At 37.1% G+C, this 16,694-nt stretch overlaps 1 protein-coding gene across 2 annotated transcripts in view; it reads left to right on the top strand.

Annotated features, from left to right (window-relative positions):
- ppef1 (protein phosphatase, EF-hand calcium binding domain 1) overlaps positions 1-16,323 on the top strand; it is a 28,813-nt gene extending 12,490 nt beyond the window's left edge. For both annotated transcript variants that reach the window (XM_034011335.3, XM_034011334.3), the window contains exons 6-18: positions 1,762-1,934; positions 2,915-3,029; positions 3,186-3,232; positions 3,735-3,901; positions 5,674-5,710; positions 7,449-7,598; positions 7,875-8,255; positions 9,090-9,275; positions 9,411-9,553; positions 10,351-10,457; positions 11,236-11,399; positions 12,483-12,567; positions 13,139-16,323. In XM_034011335.3, coding sequence (XP_033867226.3) covers positions 1,762-1,934; positions 2,915-3,029; positions 3,186-3,232; positions 3,735-3,901; positions 5,674-5,710; positions 7,449-7,598; positions 7,875-8,255; positions 9,090-9,275; positions 9,411-9,553; positions 10,351-10,457; positions 11,236-11,399; positions 12,483-12,567; positions 13,139-13,332 — 1,949 coding nt within the window. In that variant the 3' untranslated portion in view covers positions 13,333-16,323. The remainder of the gene's footprint in view (positions 1-1,761; positions 1,935-2,914; positions 3,030-3,185; positions 3,233-3,734; positions 3,902-5,673; positions 5,711-7,448; positions 7,599-7,874; positions 8,256-9,089; positions 9,276-9,410; positions 9,554-10,350; positions 10,458-11,235; positions 11,400-12,482; positions 12,568-13,138) is intronic.
- Positions 16,324-16,694: the final 371 nt, after the last annotated feature.

Raw genomic sequence — 16,694 nt, 5'->3', positions numbered from 1 at the left:
TAGAAGCGTCATCAAAATTATCTCAAGATGAAAGACCTACTAAGATAAAGCTAAGAAAAAGTAAGAAAAGGACCAAAAAAAGGAACTTTATCTTGTATCCAAAATAACTTGGCTTCTTTGCACCCAGATAAGTGTGAACAGCAAGCAAATTGATACATTGTTTCAAACAAATTCAACCAGATTGAGTTCCATTGAAACTGACCCAGTGTGGATGCAGCCTAAAATGGTTATGGCTGGTTTCAATGATACTGTACTAATCTTGGACTAGTGCAAATCAGGGTCCGTGGTACCAGCTGATGAAGCACTAATGCAGCTATGATTTAAAATACATAACCCATGGGACAAGCCCTGTAACAACACACCTGCTATAAATTACATTCAAAACCAGTATCAGGTTTGAGTGGGAAGTAGCCACCTGTGTGTTTGCACTTGACTCTTAAGCCTGCATTGCTGAATGCTGCTGGGTTGTTTGTGGTTTGGTTATATTTTATTTTACTCTAACATGCTCCAAAAGTTGTTTTTTTTTCTGACTCCTCTTGTAAGATGTAGCTGTGAAGGATTCAGAAACTAATGTTTGGGGGCATTGCATATTACTGCATTTGTCAATGTTTGGGTTTACACTATAATATCATTAACTGGTGTCTGTTTACTACATCCTTCCATATTTTAGCCAAGTTGATTTTTTATTGTGTTTTTGTCACATTTTACAAGAAACCCATATTGTGCAGAGCTGATATTACCAACCTGGGCTAACCGCTTTCAGAACCATATGGAACACTACACATTTAACTGGCACGGGGCTGACTGTACAGTGATGAAAGATTTAATTGAAATGCAAAACCTCTGTTGCAATGACTTGAGGGCAAGTAAATGGGTAAGTGGTGTGAAGTGTCTTCATTTCCTGGAATATGATGATGAAAATGCAACAAGCTTCCTGTTGTTTACTAGTAAGGTGGTGTGTGACTGAGAACACTTGAAGTCTAGCACTTAGTCTTTTAATTGAGTTGAAATATAAAGTACTTCAATGAGAACTGATGCCTCTGATGCTTATTCCGAAGACGTAGGCTCCTTTCTCCTTCACATCTCCTTGGTGTGCTTCTAGCTTTCAGTACACAACCCGTTATCTCTTATTCTCTGGATAAACTTGGATAGCCTGTTGTGATTTTCTCTTTACTCCAGAATTGTGGATTTGTAGGCGAAAGGCTTTCCTAGAACAATACATAAAGTAATACGTGCTGCCTGCATTTCACCGTCAGGGCTGTCTGAAAGCATTACACTTTAGATCCATCTGTATGTAGAAGTTACCACAGACTTCAAGCATTTAAGCAATTCTGGATTCAACTTTATTTCTAACACAAAACAAATTTATTAAACACAAACCTACAACTGCAGGTGCATCCACGATAAAACATGACTACTGATCAGACTTTGCCTATTTATCACATTTGTGCTATGAAGCTTGCTTCGTACTTCTTCCCCGGACCAGTTTTGTAGAGCGATAGGGGTGACAAGAGTGGATCCAGCGAGATACAGTAAAACCATGATTATCTGAAAACCCTTGTTATCCGAACACCTCCCTTAGTCTTTTTGTGTGCAGTATTGTGCTTGATTGGGATCACCCCCTGATCCCAATAAGTTAGAATAATAGAAGTTTTACTGTATTATATTAGGGGATTACAATACTCTTCACATCATGATTCAGAGTTTAAAGTGTAGTAATTCTGGTGATCAAATAATAGGATAACCCTTTCTTTTTTACAGACTTGATTTCCCAGTTCCTGGACCCCACAAGTGACCCCATGGAAGAGGAAGGCAGAGCAGCAAAGTACGAGAAGATTGAGGTTCCAGACTCCTACCCTGGCCCCCGTCTCTCCTTCCCCCTCACTGTTGCACACACTAACGCATTGCTCAGAGCATTCAAGCAGCAGCAGCAGGTACATGGTGCATTCAAGCAGCAGCAGCAGGTACTGGGCAGCAGTGTGGAGTAGTGGTTAGGGCTCTGGACTCTTGACCAGAGGGTAATGGGTTCAAAACCAGGTGAGGGACACTTTACCTAGATTGCTCCAGTAAAAACCCAACTGTATAAATAAGTAATTGTGTGTAAAAAAATAATGTAATTGTATGTAAAATAATGTGATATCTTGTAAGAATTGTAAGTCGCCCTAGATAAGGGCGTCTGCTAAGAAATAAATAATAATAATATAGTTGATTTAAATGTATACAAACTGATATCGTGCAGTCCATAGAAAAGAATGATGCAGTGCATTCTTCTGAGCTCTTTTACATAGCAGGTGAAACGTGGCTTAACATGGCTTTGGTTCAAAGGGAGAAAATTCAGGTAACAGTTTAAGTTAGAATGCATCCCATATAAATCATTAATAACGCATTTATCAATGTGTTGAAGAAGACAGTATAACAAATAAAACTCAGTTATTATGAACAATAACAGGCAATAACAATAGAGTTTCATAAAGCCTTATAATCACTTTGAAACACAGCATTAAGCTTTTACTCGTATTATAAATCGTTATCTTTTATTGTTAACCATGCCTATTAATGGATCCTTAAACTAAAGTGAAGAAATTGTGTACTGATGGCAAACCAAGCGCTATACTTAATAACCAAAATTTAATCTGTCATCAAGACATTCTACCAAGTATCAAGCACAAACACAACTGAATAACTCAATGAATTGGATTCAATTGTTTTAATTATATTTAGAAACAATAACACCTGATGAATGGAACATATTAGTGTGACTGGCCAATTAAGCACCATGCTAGTTCCAGGAACAGCCAGGATATGAATTTGACGTACTGAAAGAAAATATAAGGAGACAGCATCTTTTATCCAGAAAATTGCTGGAAGTCCAAGTTGTTATTTAATCTAATGGCTCTCTATCCTGCCCATTTAGCAACTACATGCCCGCTATGTTCTACAGTTACTACATGAAACAAAGAAATTCTTGAAGAAGATGCCAAACATCATCCACTTGTCGACATCCTACACCAAGGAAATCACAATCTGCGGTAGGGCCTCCTTGCATCCTACTGTCAGAATACTTTGGTTAAACTGGCTGCCTTTCAGGTTTTTCATCCATATTTTACAATGAAAATTGCTTTTAACACATTGACATGTGCATGTAATCTAGCATCAAGGTCATGTGCTTGGTTTCAATTCTCTAGGTGATTTACATGGAAAACTGGATGATCTGCTGCTTATATTCTACAAGGTAAAAATACTGTCATTTTTCTTCAAAACAGGCACCTGTGTTAAAACACATATGCCCTGATAAATGATATCGATATTTTCTTCAGTAACATAGGAAGAACAATGGGCTGGTTTCACAAACTCCGATTAGAAATGATTTTGGTAAAATTAGGTCATCTAAGATTAGTGACAAATGAGACTAGTCGCAAAACCTGTGAAACAGTAAAAAAAATAATGCATTCTTAAATATCACGTTATTGTTCAATCTATTGCCTAAAGTAATTTCAGAAATTGTGGAAAATATAGTTAAATTGATATTAACACCATCTTGTTTAAACATTCAGTTTAGATCGTTAGTCAGTGATTATATTTTCTGAGGTTTTTATTAGACCTGAGTACTTTTTAGAGATTAAAATATGTTATCTATGTAATTCCTTTTTAATTAACATTTTAAAAGTATCATTGACTGTGTTTTTTTAACCATAGATAGTTCAGTGACATCTATTCTTTTTTCGTCTCTGCAGAATGGACTTCCTTCAACTGAAAATCCTTACGTGTTTAATGGTGATTTTGTTGACAGAGGGAAGAAGTCAGTGGAGATTATAATAATCCTATTCGCCTTTCTACTTCTGTACCCCAATGATATGCATTTAAATCGGGGAAATCATGAGGATCACATTATGAATCTGAGGTAAATTCAAGAAGTTTGATTCCAAAACATTTCTACTGGTGAATCAAAACAAAATTGAAATGATGTATATTTTTTAAGTCTGTTTTGATGGATACAAATTAAATTAAATAACATTTAATTATGTAAATACTGTAAATATACTGCAAACTTTATTGTACTGGGGTATATTATATAAATGCTGCTATGTTTACAGGATATTTTATAACAGATATATTAACATCCCTCAAGAGTTTATATTCCTCCTTTATTGTGTAAACTTTTCTGCCAAGAACGGTATTGCATTTTCAAAATCTAAGAACTTTTACCAGTAGGCCTACTTACTGGAATAAAAGCTCTTCATTAAAAAAAACAACAAGCAAATCTAGAGAGATGTAGAGAGGTTTAATTGATGTTGCCTGGCAACAGGAGCTTGAGCAGAGATGGCAGTTTGTTAATTTGCAGAATACAGTCAGCACTTGGATACACGCGTCAGTCCCATTTTACCGTCCTGGTATTAAGAATAAAATCAACCCCCATTATATATATGTAACAAATGAATGCATTTACCCATCACACCAGTTTTCTGATATAAAGCCCATCTCTTCAATGTTACAGTTTATTTGATTATCTGTCACAGATCAGTCTGCCTTTATTGTGCAGTTACACAGCGCTTCCTCCAGTTTCACCTGACGAAAATGCAGAAAAACAAAGTGAATGAGACAAGCTTTTATAATGTAAAACAGTTCATCATTAAACAGTTCTATATACTGTGATGTATTTTTTTAAGTCTGTGATCTTTAGTTGCTTTTGTGCATTTTCATTTGCAAGTGAACTGTGACATTAGCGCCTTATCGAGCACTATATTCTGCAATTTTTAATACTGACCTTGGATACTGTTTTAATTCTGGAAACTGTGGTGTTTTTTTTTTTTTTTAATCTTTTGCTAAATTGCATTGCCTTTTACATTTTAATCAGTTCTGTGCATGGGTAACATTTTGATTTAAATTTGCTGTTGGGTCGTTAATGGGGAATTTTACAAGCTGCTGCAATACTTAACGGATTTAAAAGTTTGTACTGTATTACAGTCCACGTGTCGACTCTTTTGGAAAGTGATATTTTCAGAATCATATCGTTCTAAATTAAAATACTACTTCTGTTGAAAATATAGTACTGTACCAACAAAACCAACTACAGTACATCTAAATGGATGCCTACTAATTTGAAAACACAGTCCTTTCAGCTATGTATTTTTGACACTGTACCTTTTTTTGTGCTCCCTGAAGAATGGACAAGGGATGGAATGGGCCAAAATGAAATAATCAGATGTGTGTCACACTATTTTAACTGCCACTGAGGCAGAATTACATAGGGTCAGATATGTGAGTGCTGACTGTATACAGAAACTCACTTTGGTGACACTTAGTAGAGTAGGACATACAATGAATATACACTACTACCTAACACCCCGAAGGACGTGAATATTAACCATTTGACTTCCAATTACGAAAACTGAGATAAAATAAACGATTTGATTGGGGCTTCCATGTTGTTTTGTAACTAAGAACAAACATTATTTTTATTTTTATTTTTTTCATTTTTAAAAAACTCTACTATTCAATAAGTAAGCTGGGAATCAAAGTGATAAATACCCTTATTACTGCTACTCTCTCAGTCTAGCACATAAATGTATTGTGAGAACTGTAAGATAATAAGGCTGTACTTTATACAGCTGTAAACAGCAATAATGATAATCATGATAATAATGATCATTTTTTCCATTCCTCCTGTTTCAGGTATGGATTTACAAAGGAAGTTATGCAGAAATACAGGGTGAGTAGTTTGGTTTTTCTTGTACTGAACTCTAAATCAGTGATCTCAGGGTGCACCCACCAACACTTACTGATGGTCACACTGCTAATTGTTCCTAAAAATACTAAGTATATCATATGAAAAATAAAGAAAATATGGACATAAACACATCTAAAATAATAATAATAATAATAATAATAATAATAAAGTCAGTGTTTCTCATTTGAAATATACAGCAGCCTCTGTACTGGATCTTAATTTCCAGTCCCTTTTAATAATAAACTGGAGACAAAAATCAGATGTTCTAGATTTTCTTTTTTAATATTATTGCTCTGACAACAGGTCAAACTTAAAAGGTTAATCAGTCATATACACTGAATACAAACCCTAAGCTAAAGTACATTACTAACCTATTGAAGTTAAATCAATACAAAAACTAATTTTACTTTCCTGTTACAGTCACATGCTGCACAATTCCCAGCTAAATCTAACAGATGTATACTGATTTGCAATGCTGTACCTTGCCTGTCACACAGTAAAGTTATAGGTTATTGTGTGTATTACAGGCTGAAGCAGTACAAAAGCAGACATGTTCCCTGCCATTTTTAAATCCCTGTTATAAGCAACATTTTCAAAAAGTAATAGCATCACTGAGGTTTACTTTTACATTTTTTTTTTTTAGTTGTCATATTTAATTTAAATTAATTAGTTTCAAAGCTTGTTCTGCTAATGAGCTCTGTAACTAAAACACTAATCATATTTGGAAATATTCATTTAAACAGCATCACTTCCTGTAAATAGAGCTTGAAAATGATGTATATTATCACCTGGGCATTAATGCTGTATTTTTTATTCAAAAGCTTGCTATGGGAGTGAGTATTAACCACAAGCGATCAGGCATAAAAGCAGGAAATCTGGCAGCTATTGAAATAGAGATGCTACTAAGCACTTTCAAGTAACAAAATAAAGGAAAACAGATGATGTTTACACAAATAACAATATACAGACATGGGTGGATGTTTCTTGGCAGCACTCCACTGGCACTTCTTCTTAAACCCCAGCCTCCACAGGACTGAACATGCAGGCCCGGTGAAGCCTTTTATACACACCTGCCTCTGCTAAACCACATTGAATAATTGATGGGCCTACCGCTCAAGGCCCACATTCTCACTTGGAAATGATTTATCTTATTTGAATTTGCTCTTATTTACTATTGACCTATTGTGTTTTATAACTGCTCTTATCTGTAATGTGATATTTTGTAACGTGATATCAGCAGGGTGTCTGCTAAGAAATAAATAATAAATACTAAACCCTTTTCTGGATCTAGTTAATATACACATTTAACAACCACTAACACTATTAAACATTTATATACAAAATAAACAAATATGAAAATAAAGATACTGTTCCGATGTTGGTGGAATAATTATATGCATTTATACTGTAGAATGTGAGTGAAGGAAAACAAATTCTGGTACAAAATAAGTCATAAACACAAAATAAATCACAAAAATAAACACTATTTTTATACAAGTGAAGGTTGTAGCTCAAATCAAGATTGTTTCCATGCTGTGACAAGAATTATTAACATGGTAAAAAAAAAAAGGTATTAAAATGTTGCCTGATTTAAAAGTTGCCATCAAAAATCATCAGCCTAAAGCTTAAGGGATGTGTCATTGTAGGCCTTCTAGTTTCTTTGAATGAAAATCCATTACAAATTGAAAAACCAATACTGTCTGCGTAATTTCCATTTTAGTCTCACGGGAGGGAGATATTGCTACTGCTGCAGGATGTCTTCAGCTTGCTTCCTTTAGCAACCATAATTGACAATAAAGTTCTCATCGTCCACGGAGGGATATCGGATATGACAGACCTGGATTATCTGGCTTCAATAGAGAGACACAAGGTGAGAAAAAGTCCTTAACAAATCTGATTGAACACAGCAGGTTAATGATCGATTAAGAGAGTAATCTATGATATGGAATTCAATTAAGCCTCTAAAATAACTGGGCAGACAGCTGTCTATTCAATCAGGTCGTCTGTATCTCCATCCCCCGAGAACAACACAGCTAAGCTGGAGCTATAATGGAGAGAAGAATGAACTATAGTGTATTTGATGCCATGGAAAGGCTAACAGTATTTGGCAGATAGCATGTTTAATCGTGTTTCCTTTTTCTTGCAGTTTAAGTCAGCACTGAGGCCCCCCAGGATGAGCATAGACAGTAGCCAGGATGAGGGCAGAAGACAGACCAAGGGCCAGTTACCAGCTCAGTCTTCAGATGGCCACAGGAGCATCTCCACAAAATACAGTAGCAACCATCTGATGAAACAGAGCAGTGGAGCATCGTCATCATCCTCCTCCTCCTCGCTATCTTCCTCCATCCCCAAGTCCCACAGAATGAGTGACGTCCAGGAGAAGGACACCAGCATGACCAGCAACGGACAGCACCCACTCCATCACAGGAGCATCAGCCCCACGGGTATACTGGAGGTGCCCTTCCTAGACTCCGACGTCACCATCACTCCAAGAGTGCCAAGCTGGGAGGAGATGGAGTGGAAGCAGGTAAGTAAACGAAACGTCCCCCACTGTTCCCAGTTAAAGGATTACATGTTCTTACTTCTTACAGTGGCTGCCTTCTGGAGACCACACATTGCTATTGCTGGGATACTTTTTGGCCACATGTACAGAGATTGCTACCTAGACAATTGTACAGCTCGCCACTCAAACTGTAAGGATTGGCATTAACAATAATATCAATATCTTCATAGAAAGGGTGGAGCTCTGATCATTTCTTGATTTTTTGTTTTGTTTTTTTGTTTACCAAATATCACGCGGGATACATTTATTAGGGAACCGACCTGCTATGGGTTCTGATTCTGTGCTTGCTTTGTGAACAAACAGAATTACAGCAGTGCATGTAACCCCATACATGAAAACATTTATAAAGCCTTTTTTATAGTTGCCCATAATGCCTTATGCGTGGCAGAAATCTGGTTTGAAATAGAGATGGAGTAATTACACAAATAAATAATCAAGTGGAGGATATAGTTTTTTTCCCTGTTGTAACAACTGCATTAACTATGAAGGGAGAGAAAGTTGTATGATTCCCGGGTGTTAGACATCACCCTAATGTATACTACAAATACAAGATCAAAATACAAGATTATGGCATATTCCCTGAGCATCACCTCTATTCCTTTGCCAGCAATAATATCGATATCAGCTATTTTACACTCATTTAACCATTTGAGGCAGATTCCTTATTTCGTTGAAGTGTTTTTGGTCGTGACCATTTATTTACACTGGACCTCTGCTGTACTTAATGTATTACGGGCAACAGCGAAATCCCAAATTGCTAATACACTGAAGAAAGGGCACTCTTCGTATCTTCTGCAGATTGTGGATTTGCTTTGGAGTGACCCCAAAAACCAAAACGGCTGCAGCCCCAACAGCTTCCGAGGGGGAGGCTGTTACTTCGGACCTGATGTCACGCTCACATTGCTGAAGAAGTACCAGCTGAAGATGCTGATTCGTTCACACGAGTGCAAACAGGAGGGCTATGAGCTCTGCCATGACGGGCAGGTAGGCCAAGAAGCAGGGCGGATCCTACCAGCACAGCATGCTAGTTTCGAAAGAAATGATTTACTTTAAAAGCAAGTTACCACTGCATCTGGGGTGTCAGCCCTGTACTAAATGTTCTGCTTTATTTTTTTGAAGGTGATAACAATTTTTTCTGCCTCCAACTACTATGAAGAGGGCAGTAATCGTGGGGCCTACATTAAGCTTGGCCCGGATCTGGTGCCACGTTTTTTCCAGTATCAAGTCAGTAAATTTACTAGGAGGATGACACTGCAGCAGAGGTAAGAGACTCTAATATTACAAAAAAAACAATTAGAGGGTAAAGCCAATTTTCTAGTTTCTAATTGTAACTGGGCAGAGGCTGGGAATGAACCAGTGATAACAGGAGACAGAATCTGTAATGACAATGTCCGTTATAGAATGTTGTTCTTCTCCTGAGGCCTGGGTTAAAATTTTGTCACAAATGAAATTAGTTTATGTCACAGTCTAGCCAGGAATTATATTAATCCACATAATTGGCATAACTCAATATAATTGTCAGTCTCTGCTAGAGAGAAGCCTATGACTGAATGGGGGCATGATTGAGGCTGTGAGAGGAAGCTTTCATTGTGCCTGCAATAAACCATTGAATACTGGAAGTGATAACTAGGATAGATCATATGCCTTCTGCGTCACGTTGTTCCCATGGCAACAGGAGAAAAAGAGCATGAACCAGATCAATGCCTGGCATCACATCGAAGAAACATACATTGCATTAGTTAGGAGGAAACAAGAACCAAAAACATTAAGTATGGGAGAGTGTACAGATATAATCAAAATCTGTATACAACATGGTACAGGAGGTTTACAGAATTTTGACAAGTGTGGTGTTCTTGTTTGGTTATGGACAGATAAATATTTTTAAAGTCTGTGCTGACCAACATTGTTCACCAGTTTCACCTCTGGTGGTATACATTCTTGTTTTATATATATTCTTTAATGTCCCCAGAGTAGTACGGCTGAAGTGATTCAACTGCATGTCAAATATTGCATTTTCTTTTCCACAAGGATGGAAACCCATCTACTGTTTTGCTTACAGAGTAAGTGTGGCTGAAGGTTCTGCTCTCAAATCTCTGCGAGAAAAGCTGTATGCTCACAGATCAGAGCTCATCGCTGCCTTTAAACAATACGACACTTACAACACAGGCAAGTGACATTCCAGCAATGTGTTTGAGGACTACAATTACAATTAAGCTGTAGATTATGGACTCTTTGTATTAAAGCTGGTCTGTGTAGGTAGTGGTAAAACTCTCATGCAAGCAGACAATTTGTTTCATGTATGGGGGGCTTGAAAACCAAGTCCCCTTTTCAGGCCACACTTTAGTTTAAGGAATCCATTTTTAAATCACCTACTAATATGTTATTAAATGTTTTCATATTAATAACACAGCTTAACAGTTGATTACAATAAGCTTTAATTAATTAGTCATTTAGCAGACACTTTTTATCCAAAGCAACTTACACATAGTGGGTGAACTATGCATCGTAATCTCATCTGAAGGACGATTTAATGACACATTACCAGTGTAAAACCTCACATCATGTCAAATGAAATCATAATGCTTCTGTTACAGCCTTGGTTATATATTCTTAAGACACTGAACTGCTTTGGGGTTATTCCAGCTAAAGTAGACCAAGGGGGAGTTCCTTGGTTTTGGCTTAAGTCAATTAATCTTTTTATTTTTTTGCTGGAAGTCCCTTGAATCATCCTTAACTGATGTTACTGTCTATGTCACCTCCCACAGAGAAAAATGAGGTGAAAAAATGAGAATAAAAAAGCAGGTAAAAAAATTGATTAAAGGCTGCAGAATTTGGCAGTTGATCTTTTCTACGTCCTCAGAGCTGTTTGAACAGGTTTCTATAGTGTAGTAGTGACCCAGGTTAAAACTAACAGTCTTGGATGGTGTGTGCGAATCATTTCTAGGAACTGTTTCCACCAGCGACTGGGCCTCTGCAGTGGAGTCGGTCCTACGCCTTGATCTCCCCTGGAGGACACTGCGCTCGCGGCTCGTCAGGCTGGCTCCTGACGGGAGCGTCGAATACCTCTCCTGCTTTGAAGATCTGCACATGGAACAGCCCATTAAAGAGGTGAGAAAGCTCACCTTCATTAGGGCTTCTCAAACAGAAAAAGGGCTACAGTATTTGCTAACTACTACTTCTACAGTTTCAATATTCTGTATTCTATATTCTAAAAATACAGAGCGGGTATTAGCTTTGCATTCGATTTTTACTGTTACACTGGATTAGCAACTACATTGTTAAAATCAAGTTTAAATGATCCTGCATTTTAAAAAAATATGAGAATGGGCCTTTTGGGTTGTCAGCTCATTGAGTTAGGGAGCTACAGTGTGTGAAATGAACTGTGGATGCCTCACTCAGTTTATGGTGGTCAGGTGTTTAAACTTTTAAAAATGTCTTTCCCAGATGTGAGTATTTTTTTTTTTTTAAGAAATTTTAGTACACAAGTTTGTGGCCATAATACCTACTTTTAGACTTGTATGTTAGAACAGATTTTATGAGTGTGTATTTGCGTTTTATAATTACTGTGCTGCTGCCAGCAGGAGGCTCCAGTTACCAAGATCTTTCATGTCAGAGAACTAATCTGTCAACATCAGTGGTGCACAACCAGGACCATTCTATCCCAGAAATGTGTTACAGCAATACCCTTTATTAAACCAATTACACCTCTATTCAGGTATTATAAAACAAAACACAAACCAAAATGTTATGAATGTGCTATTTGCTCCTAATGATTGACTATACTAATACTGTGTAATAAAGGCAGGTAATGCCAGTAAAGCTGTGCAAGGTTTCCTGCAGGAAACTGTAATTCACCTTCAAAAATGAACATTTGATAGACAGGGAGATCCCAGCAACCAAACGTCAGGAGGTAACTCCTACATTCATGTCAACCTTCATTCAGTGGCGGTTACCGATCGTAATCAAGCCAGGTACAACCTCTCATGCTATTGGGTTTACCTCCTCTTTTCCTCCCCCTCACCTCAGTGTCGGCTGAGAGGCGTCATTCAAAATGCTGCACCAAGTGCTCAAAAGCAAAGCCAAGCAGCTAAACCAGTCAAAATGTAAATGCTTAAATGTCAGCTGTTTTTATTCGCTCATAACCGTATGTTTTCAAATCGAGTTGTCCTGACTGAATCTCCTTTTCAACAGGTTACACCAAGCTTGGTGGAGACACTGTATAGGTATCGAACAGACCTGGAGATAATATTCAATATGATTGACAAGGATCATTCAGGTAAACATTTTATGAATCTTTATAATTTTAAAGAGAAAGGGCCCTGTTTTTTGAAGCAACTGTTCTTACTGTACCTGTTTTATACCGTTGAAATAGTCTCACTTGTTTTTGTAAATGTTCCCTTGTCTTTGCACTTCCTTCGTTGGCCCTAAACATTTTAAAATTCCTTTTTTATTGGACTTTTATTTGACTTTTATTACTAGAATAGGGAGCGGTATTCACTGTTTTCTATACCTGGCATTCATGTTAATTCACTCAAGGAATGCTAGCTAACTGCCCTTTGTGTTTGATTTCCTTATATCAGAAAATCAAGCTATATAGTATTTTACAAGAGAAAACACTATAGTATGTCATTTTCTCTTGTTGTAAGTACATCTTCATGAAATCCACAGTATTTGAAAAACAAATTACATTTTGAGTTAAAGCTTTAAGGCCCACAGATTACCAGCCTCATATTTGAAGTATGGAGTTAAAGTTTAAAATATCTGGTCATCTATCAATGTGGGCGGTTGTATTATGTGCAATTAATGTCCCTGGTGTAATGTACATGATACTCTCTCTGTTCTCTTAGGACTGATTTCCATTGAGGAGTTCCGTCAGACCTGGAGGCTGTTCAGCTCGCACCTGCACATCCACGTAGACAACGCAGCCATCGACGACCTGGCCCGCAGTATTGACTTCAATAAGGATGGCAGCATCGACTTCAATGAGTTTCTGGAGGCGTTCCGCGTGGTGCACAAACTGGACTCCAAAGAAAAACACTAAAGGGTTTTTTATTTTATCTTAAACACCCTGTGACGTTTACCACATTCTCACTGCTTACCATTACTGCCTCCTGTACAGTATGTGATTATTGAGACATTGTTACATTATGCCCAAGCTCATAACTGAACTAAGGGATTTATGGGTTCTACTGCCACTTAAAAACATTCAGTTTGCAGTTCATGATTGTTGATTGCTGCATGATTCAAAGTACTAAGTTCCTGTGAAAGGGTAGTTTTGCGGTCAAGGCTAACAGGAATAGCAGAGCCAGAAGACAGAGATTGTAGTTCAAAAGCACTTTTCGTGGACTGTAACACACTAAAGGTTTAAACAAACAAATACAAAATCAGAGAAATAAAGTACCCAAGCTTTGCTATCTCGGTGCTCTGGCCTGTGATCCTACCAAGAGCCCCCGAACAAAGAAACTGGCTCTTCTTTTATACAGTTGGACAAACTTAAATGGGCCATTATCCTGTCTGACCACATTCCACATGTGAATTTTTGCAAGCACAAGGTTTTAACCAAATCTGAAACTTTATTTATACAAAAACACACACACAACCACATAAACAATATATACAAAGTCACATGTGTAGGACCTTAAATAAAGTACTGTATGACATTCAGCTGTTCCCCGGCAGTGGCACTCCAAACTTGCCTCTGGGCACTGTCAGTGGCTCTGGTGGAACTCTGGGGCACTCTGGTAGTTGCTCTGACAGTTGCGCTGGCACTAGTGGATTTTATTCATTTGATTTCATCTCTAGATTTTATTACCAGCTACGTGTATCCTGCCATGATTCGCTTTGAACGACAAAGCTGGACTCAGAAACACCTGCTTAAAAAAACAAAGGGAAAAACAGACTTTTTTTGTGGCAGTTTGCCTTTTCCAAAATGCTGACTAGAGTTATTTCTGTATCTTAGGTGACTTTCCTTTTCTGAGATGCTCCATAGCCCCAGCAAAGAAATAAAAAGGGGTGAATCAAGCTTGTTATTTATTATTTCTTTAATTTGATTTGATAAATGAGTTAGTGCTTCAAACATCATATACATTTGTGGACTACTTTTCTTACCTGTTAAATATCCCTTTGAGTGTACTGTGTAATTCTTTAGTGATATGTTGCCAGTATAATTAGTTGCTATGCCAACTATTCCAGCAAAAAACAAAAATAATAATAATCTAAAAAGATTTTCTTAAGTGAGATGGGGAAGCACAGTTTTGCGCAATGCTTGACCTATGGGCTTCAGTGCATAGTGCAAAGCTAATATGTTTCCCACACACTAACTTTAATCTAATGTGAGAAGAAGGAATTTTTTTATGAAATAATTTTAAGTATGGATTAATAATCTCAACAGGATGTTAAATATATAAGAAATTAGATATTAGGATAACATAGACTACATAAAGTTACCTTTAATTAAGGCTGACTGTCTCACTGTCCTTTTCCCTGGACAACACTCTTGACACAACAAGATGAACAAAGATTCATAGTGCTGTGTGACGAGGTACACCCCATCCCTGTGTGAGTGTATTATTTTGTATTTGTTGTATTATTGTTTAATTTGTATAAAACACAAAGTTTTGTTATTATTAGCATGCCCCATCCAGATAAATTCGTGAGAACGCGTGGTCACCAGCGAGTGCTTATTGATAAACTGGCTGTTGACCACGCGTATGATAAAACCTGGGCTGAACGTGGTTGAGGGGTAAATTAAGTAATTGATAGCCATTAGACCCCTCGGTCACAATATAAAAGACCTGCAGCTTTGCCTGAACAGGGTGGGTTGTCCAGAGGAGGAAAGAGACAATAAGAACAGATACTGAAAGTAAACAATTGCTACTCGTGCTGGCTTTAAACCAGCACGATACTTGTTTGATTTAAGCTGGGACCAAATCAAAACTTTGACAACTGGCTAATCGCACTTAACAAAACTGTATTTAATAGCGTTTTCTTTTATGAGTAGAAGAAATAAGATAATTACAAAAAAAAGAAAACGCTATTAAATACAGTTTTGTTAAGTGCGATTAGCGGGTTGGCAAAGTTTTGATTTCGTCCCAGCCTTAGTGTTCACTTTGTTTTGTGTTTTGTCTATTTGGTTTGGCCAACGAGCCATTTTGTTTTGCAAAGTGTTTTGTTTCTGTTTAAATATTTTATTTAATAAAGAAACACGCGCATTTGCATCTCACCCCGTAATAATTGCCTGTTGCGCATTCCATTCATTTCCTGGCCTGACGTCACCATAAAGCCAACTTGCCACACTTAGTAGTGGGATAACAGTGCCTCTAAGACTCAGGCCAGAGAGATGGTAATGCGGGTCCTTTTTTTTGAAAAAAAATTTAAAAAAAACAAGAGAAATGGGAAAAAGAAGAAATAAGGAAGTGGCGCTAGAGTCAGGCCAGCTGTGGGACTGGATTATGGCAAATCCTGGGCTAGAGGACCAGACCATCTCAGTGACAATTAACCCTTTGCTGACTAAGCAGAATGACCATATATATGGGCATGAATATGACCACTTTGTGTTTTAGCGCTTGTAGTTTGGAAACCTTAAATCAGAAATTAAAATCCAATATATCTACAGAAAGGCATTAAGTAGCTGTTTCCAATGATATAATGTATTTTGTTGTGGAATGTATTATATTTGTTTCATATAAGCCATGCCTCCCAAAAATCTTGCCACATGCTGGTAATATATGATGGTGTAATTCCTTTAATCTGTGCAGCTACTGTATGTTGTTCATTTTGTTTGCATCTGTTATACTTTCTGTAAGAGAGGAATTTGTTTACCAATTAGATTTATCCTTGCTTTGATGTAAAGCTTTGTCACAGTTCAAAACAATGTTTTTGATTTGCATCAATTATTACATATGAATGACACAATGTAGGGGTGTATTTGGGGAAGCATGAATGTACATAATATAACTGTAAAAAAAAAAGATATTTGTCTTCAAATAAATACTTTTTATGGTGGTTTTTTTATGTAAAAAAAATAAATAAATGTGGAATATTTGAAGCAGTTCGGTCGTGTTAACTTAGTCATATGAAAAGGTTTTTCAAAAGCTAAAATGCAAATGTTACCATTGTGATAGCTAAATGGTGCTTGTAAGAATGCATTACAATACTTCTCTAGTCAGTGTATGCAGAACGGCTATTATAAATATTCTGGGTGTGAGGTTGTTTTGTATATACAAACAGATTTAAAATGTATTGGTTCAATATTTAATTAAACCAGTCCAAGATGCATTCTTATTAGAGTGGATTAACTGGGATTAAAAAAACACACCCAAATGTTATGCATATAGAGTATGAATTAGATATTACTATCCCCACTGAGTGTCACCTACAGGTCTCTGAGGTCTGTATTTGTGC

Source organism: Acipenser ruthenus, chromosome 8 (genome assembly GCF_902713425.1).
Source record: "Acipenser ruthenus chromosome 8, fAciRut3.2 maternal haplotype, whole genome shotgun sequence".
NCBI lineage: Eukaryota > Metazoa > Chordata > Actinopteri > Acipenseriformes > Acipenseridae > Acipenser > Acipenser ruthenus.
This window is presented reverse-complemented; position numbering and strand designations above follow the sequence as displayed.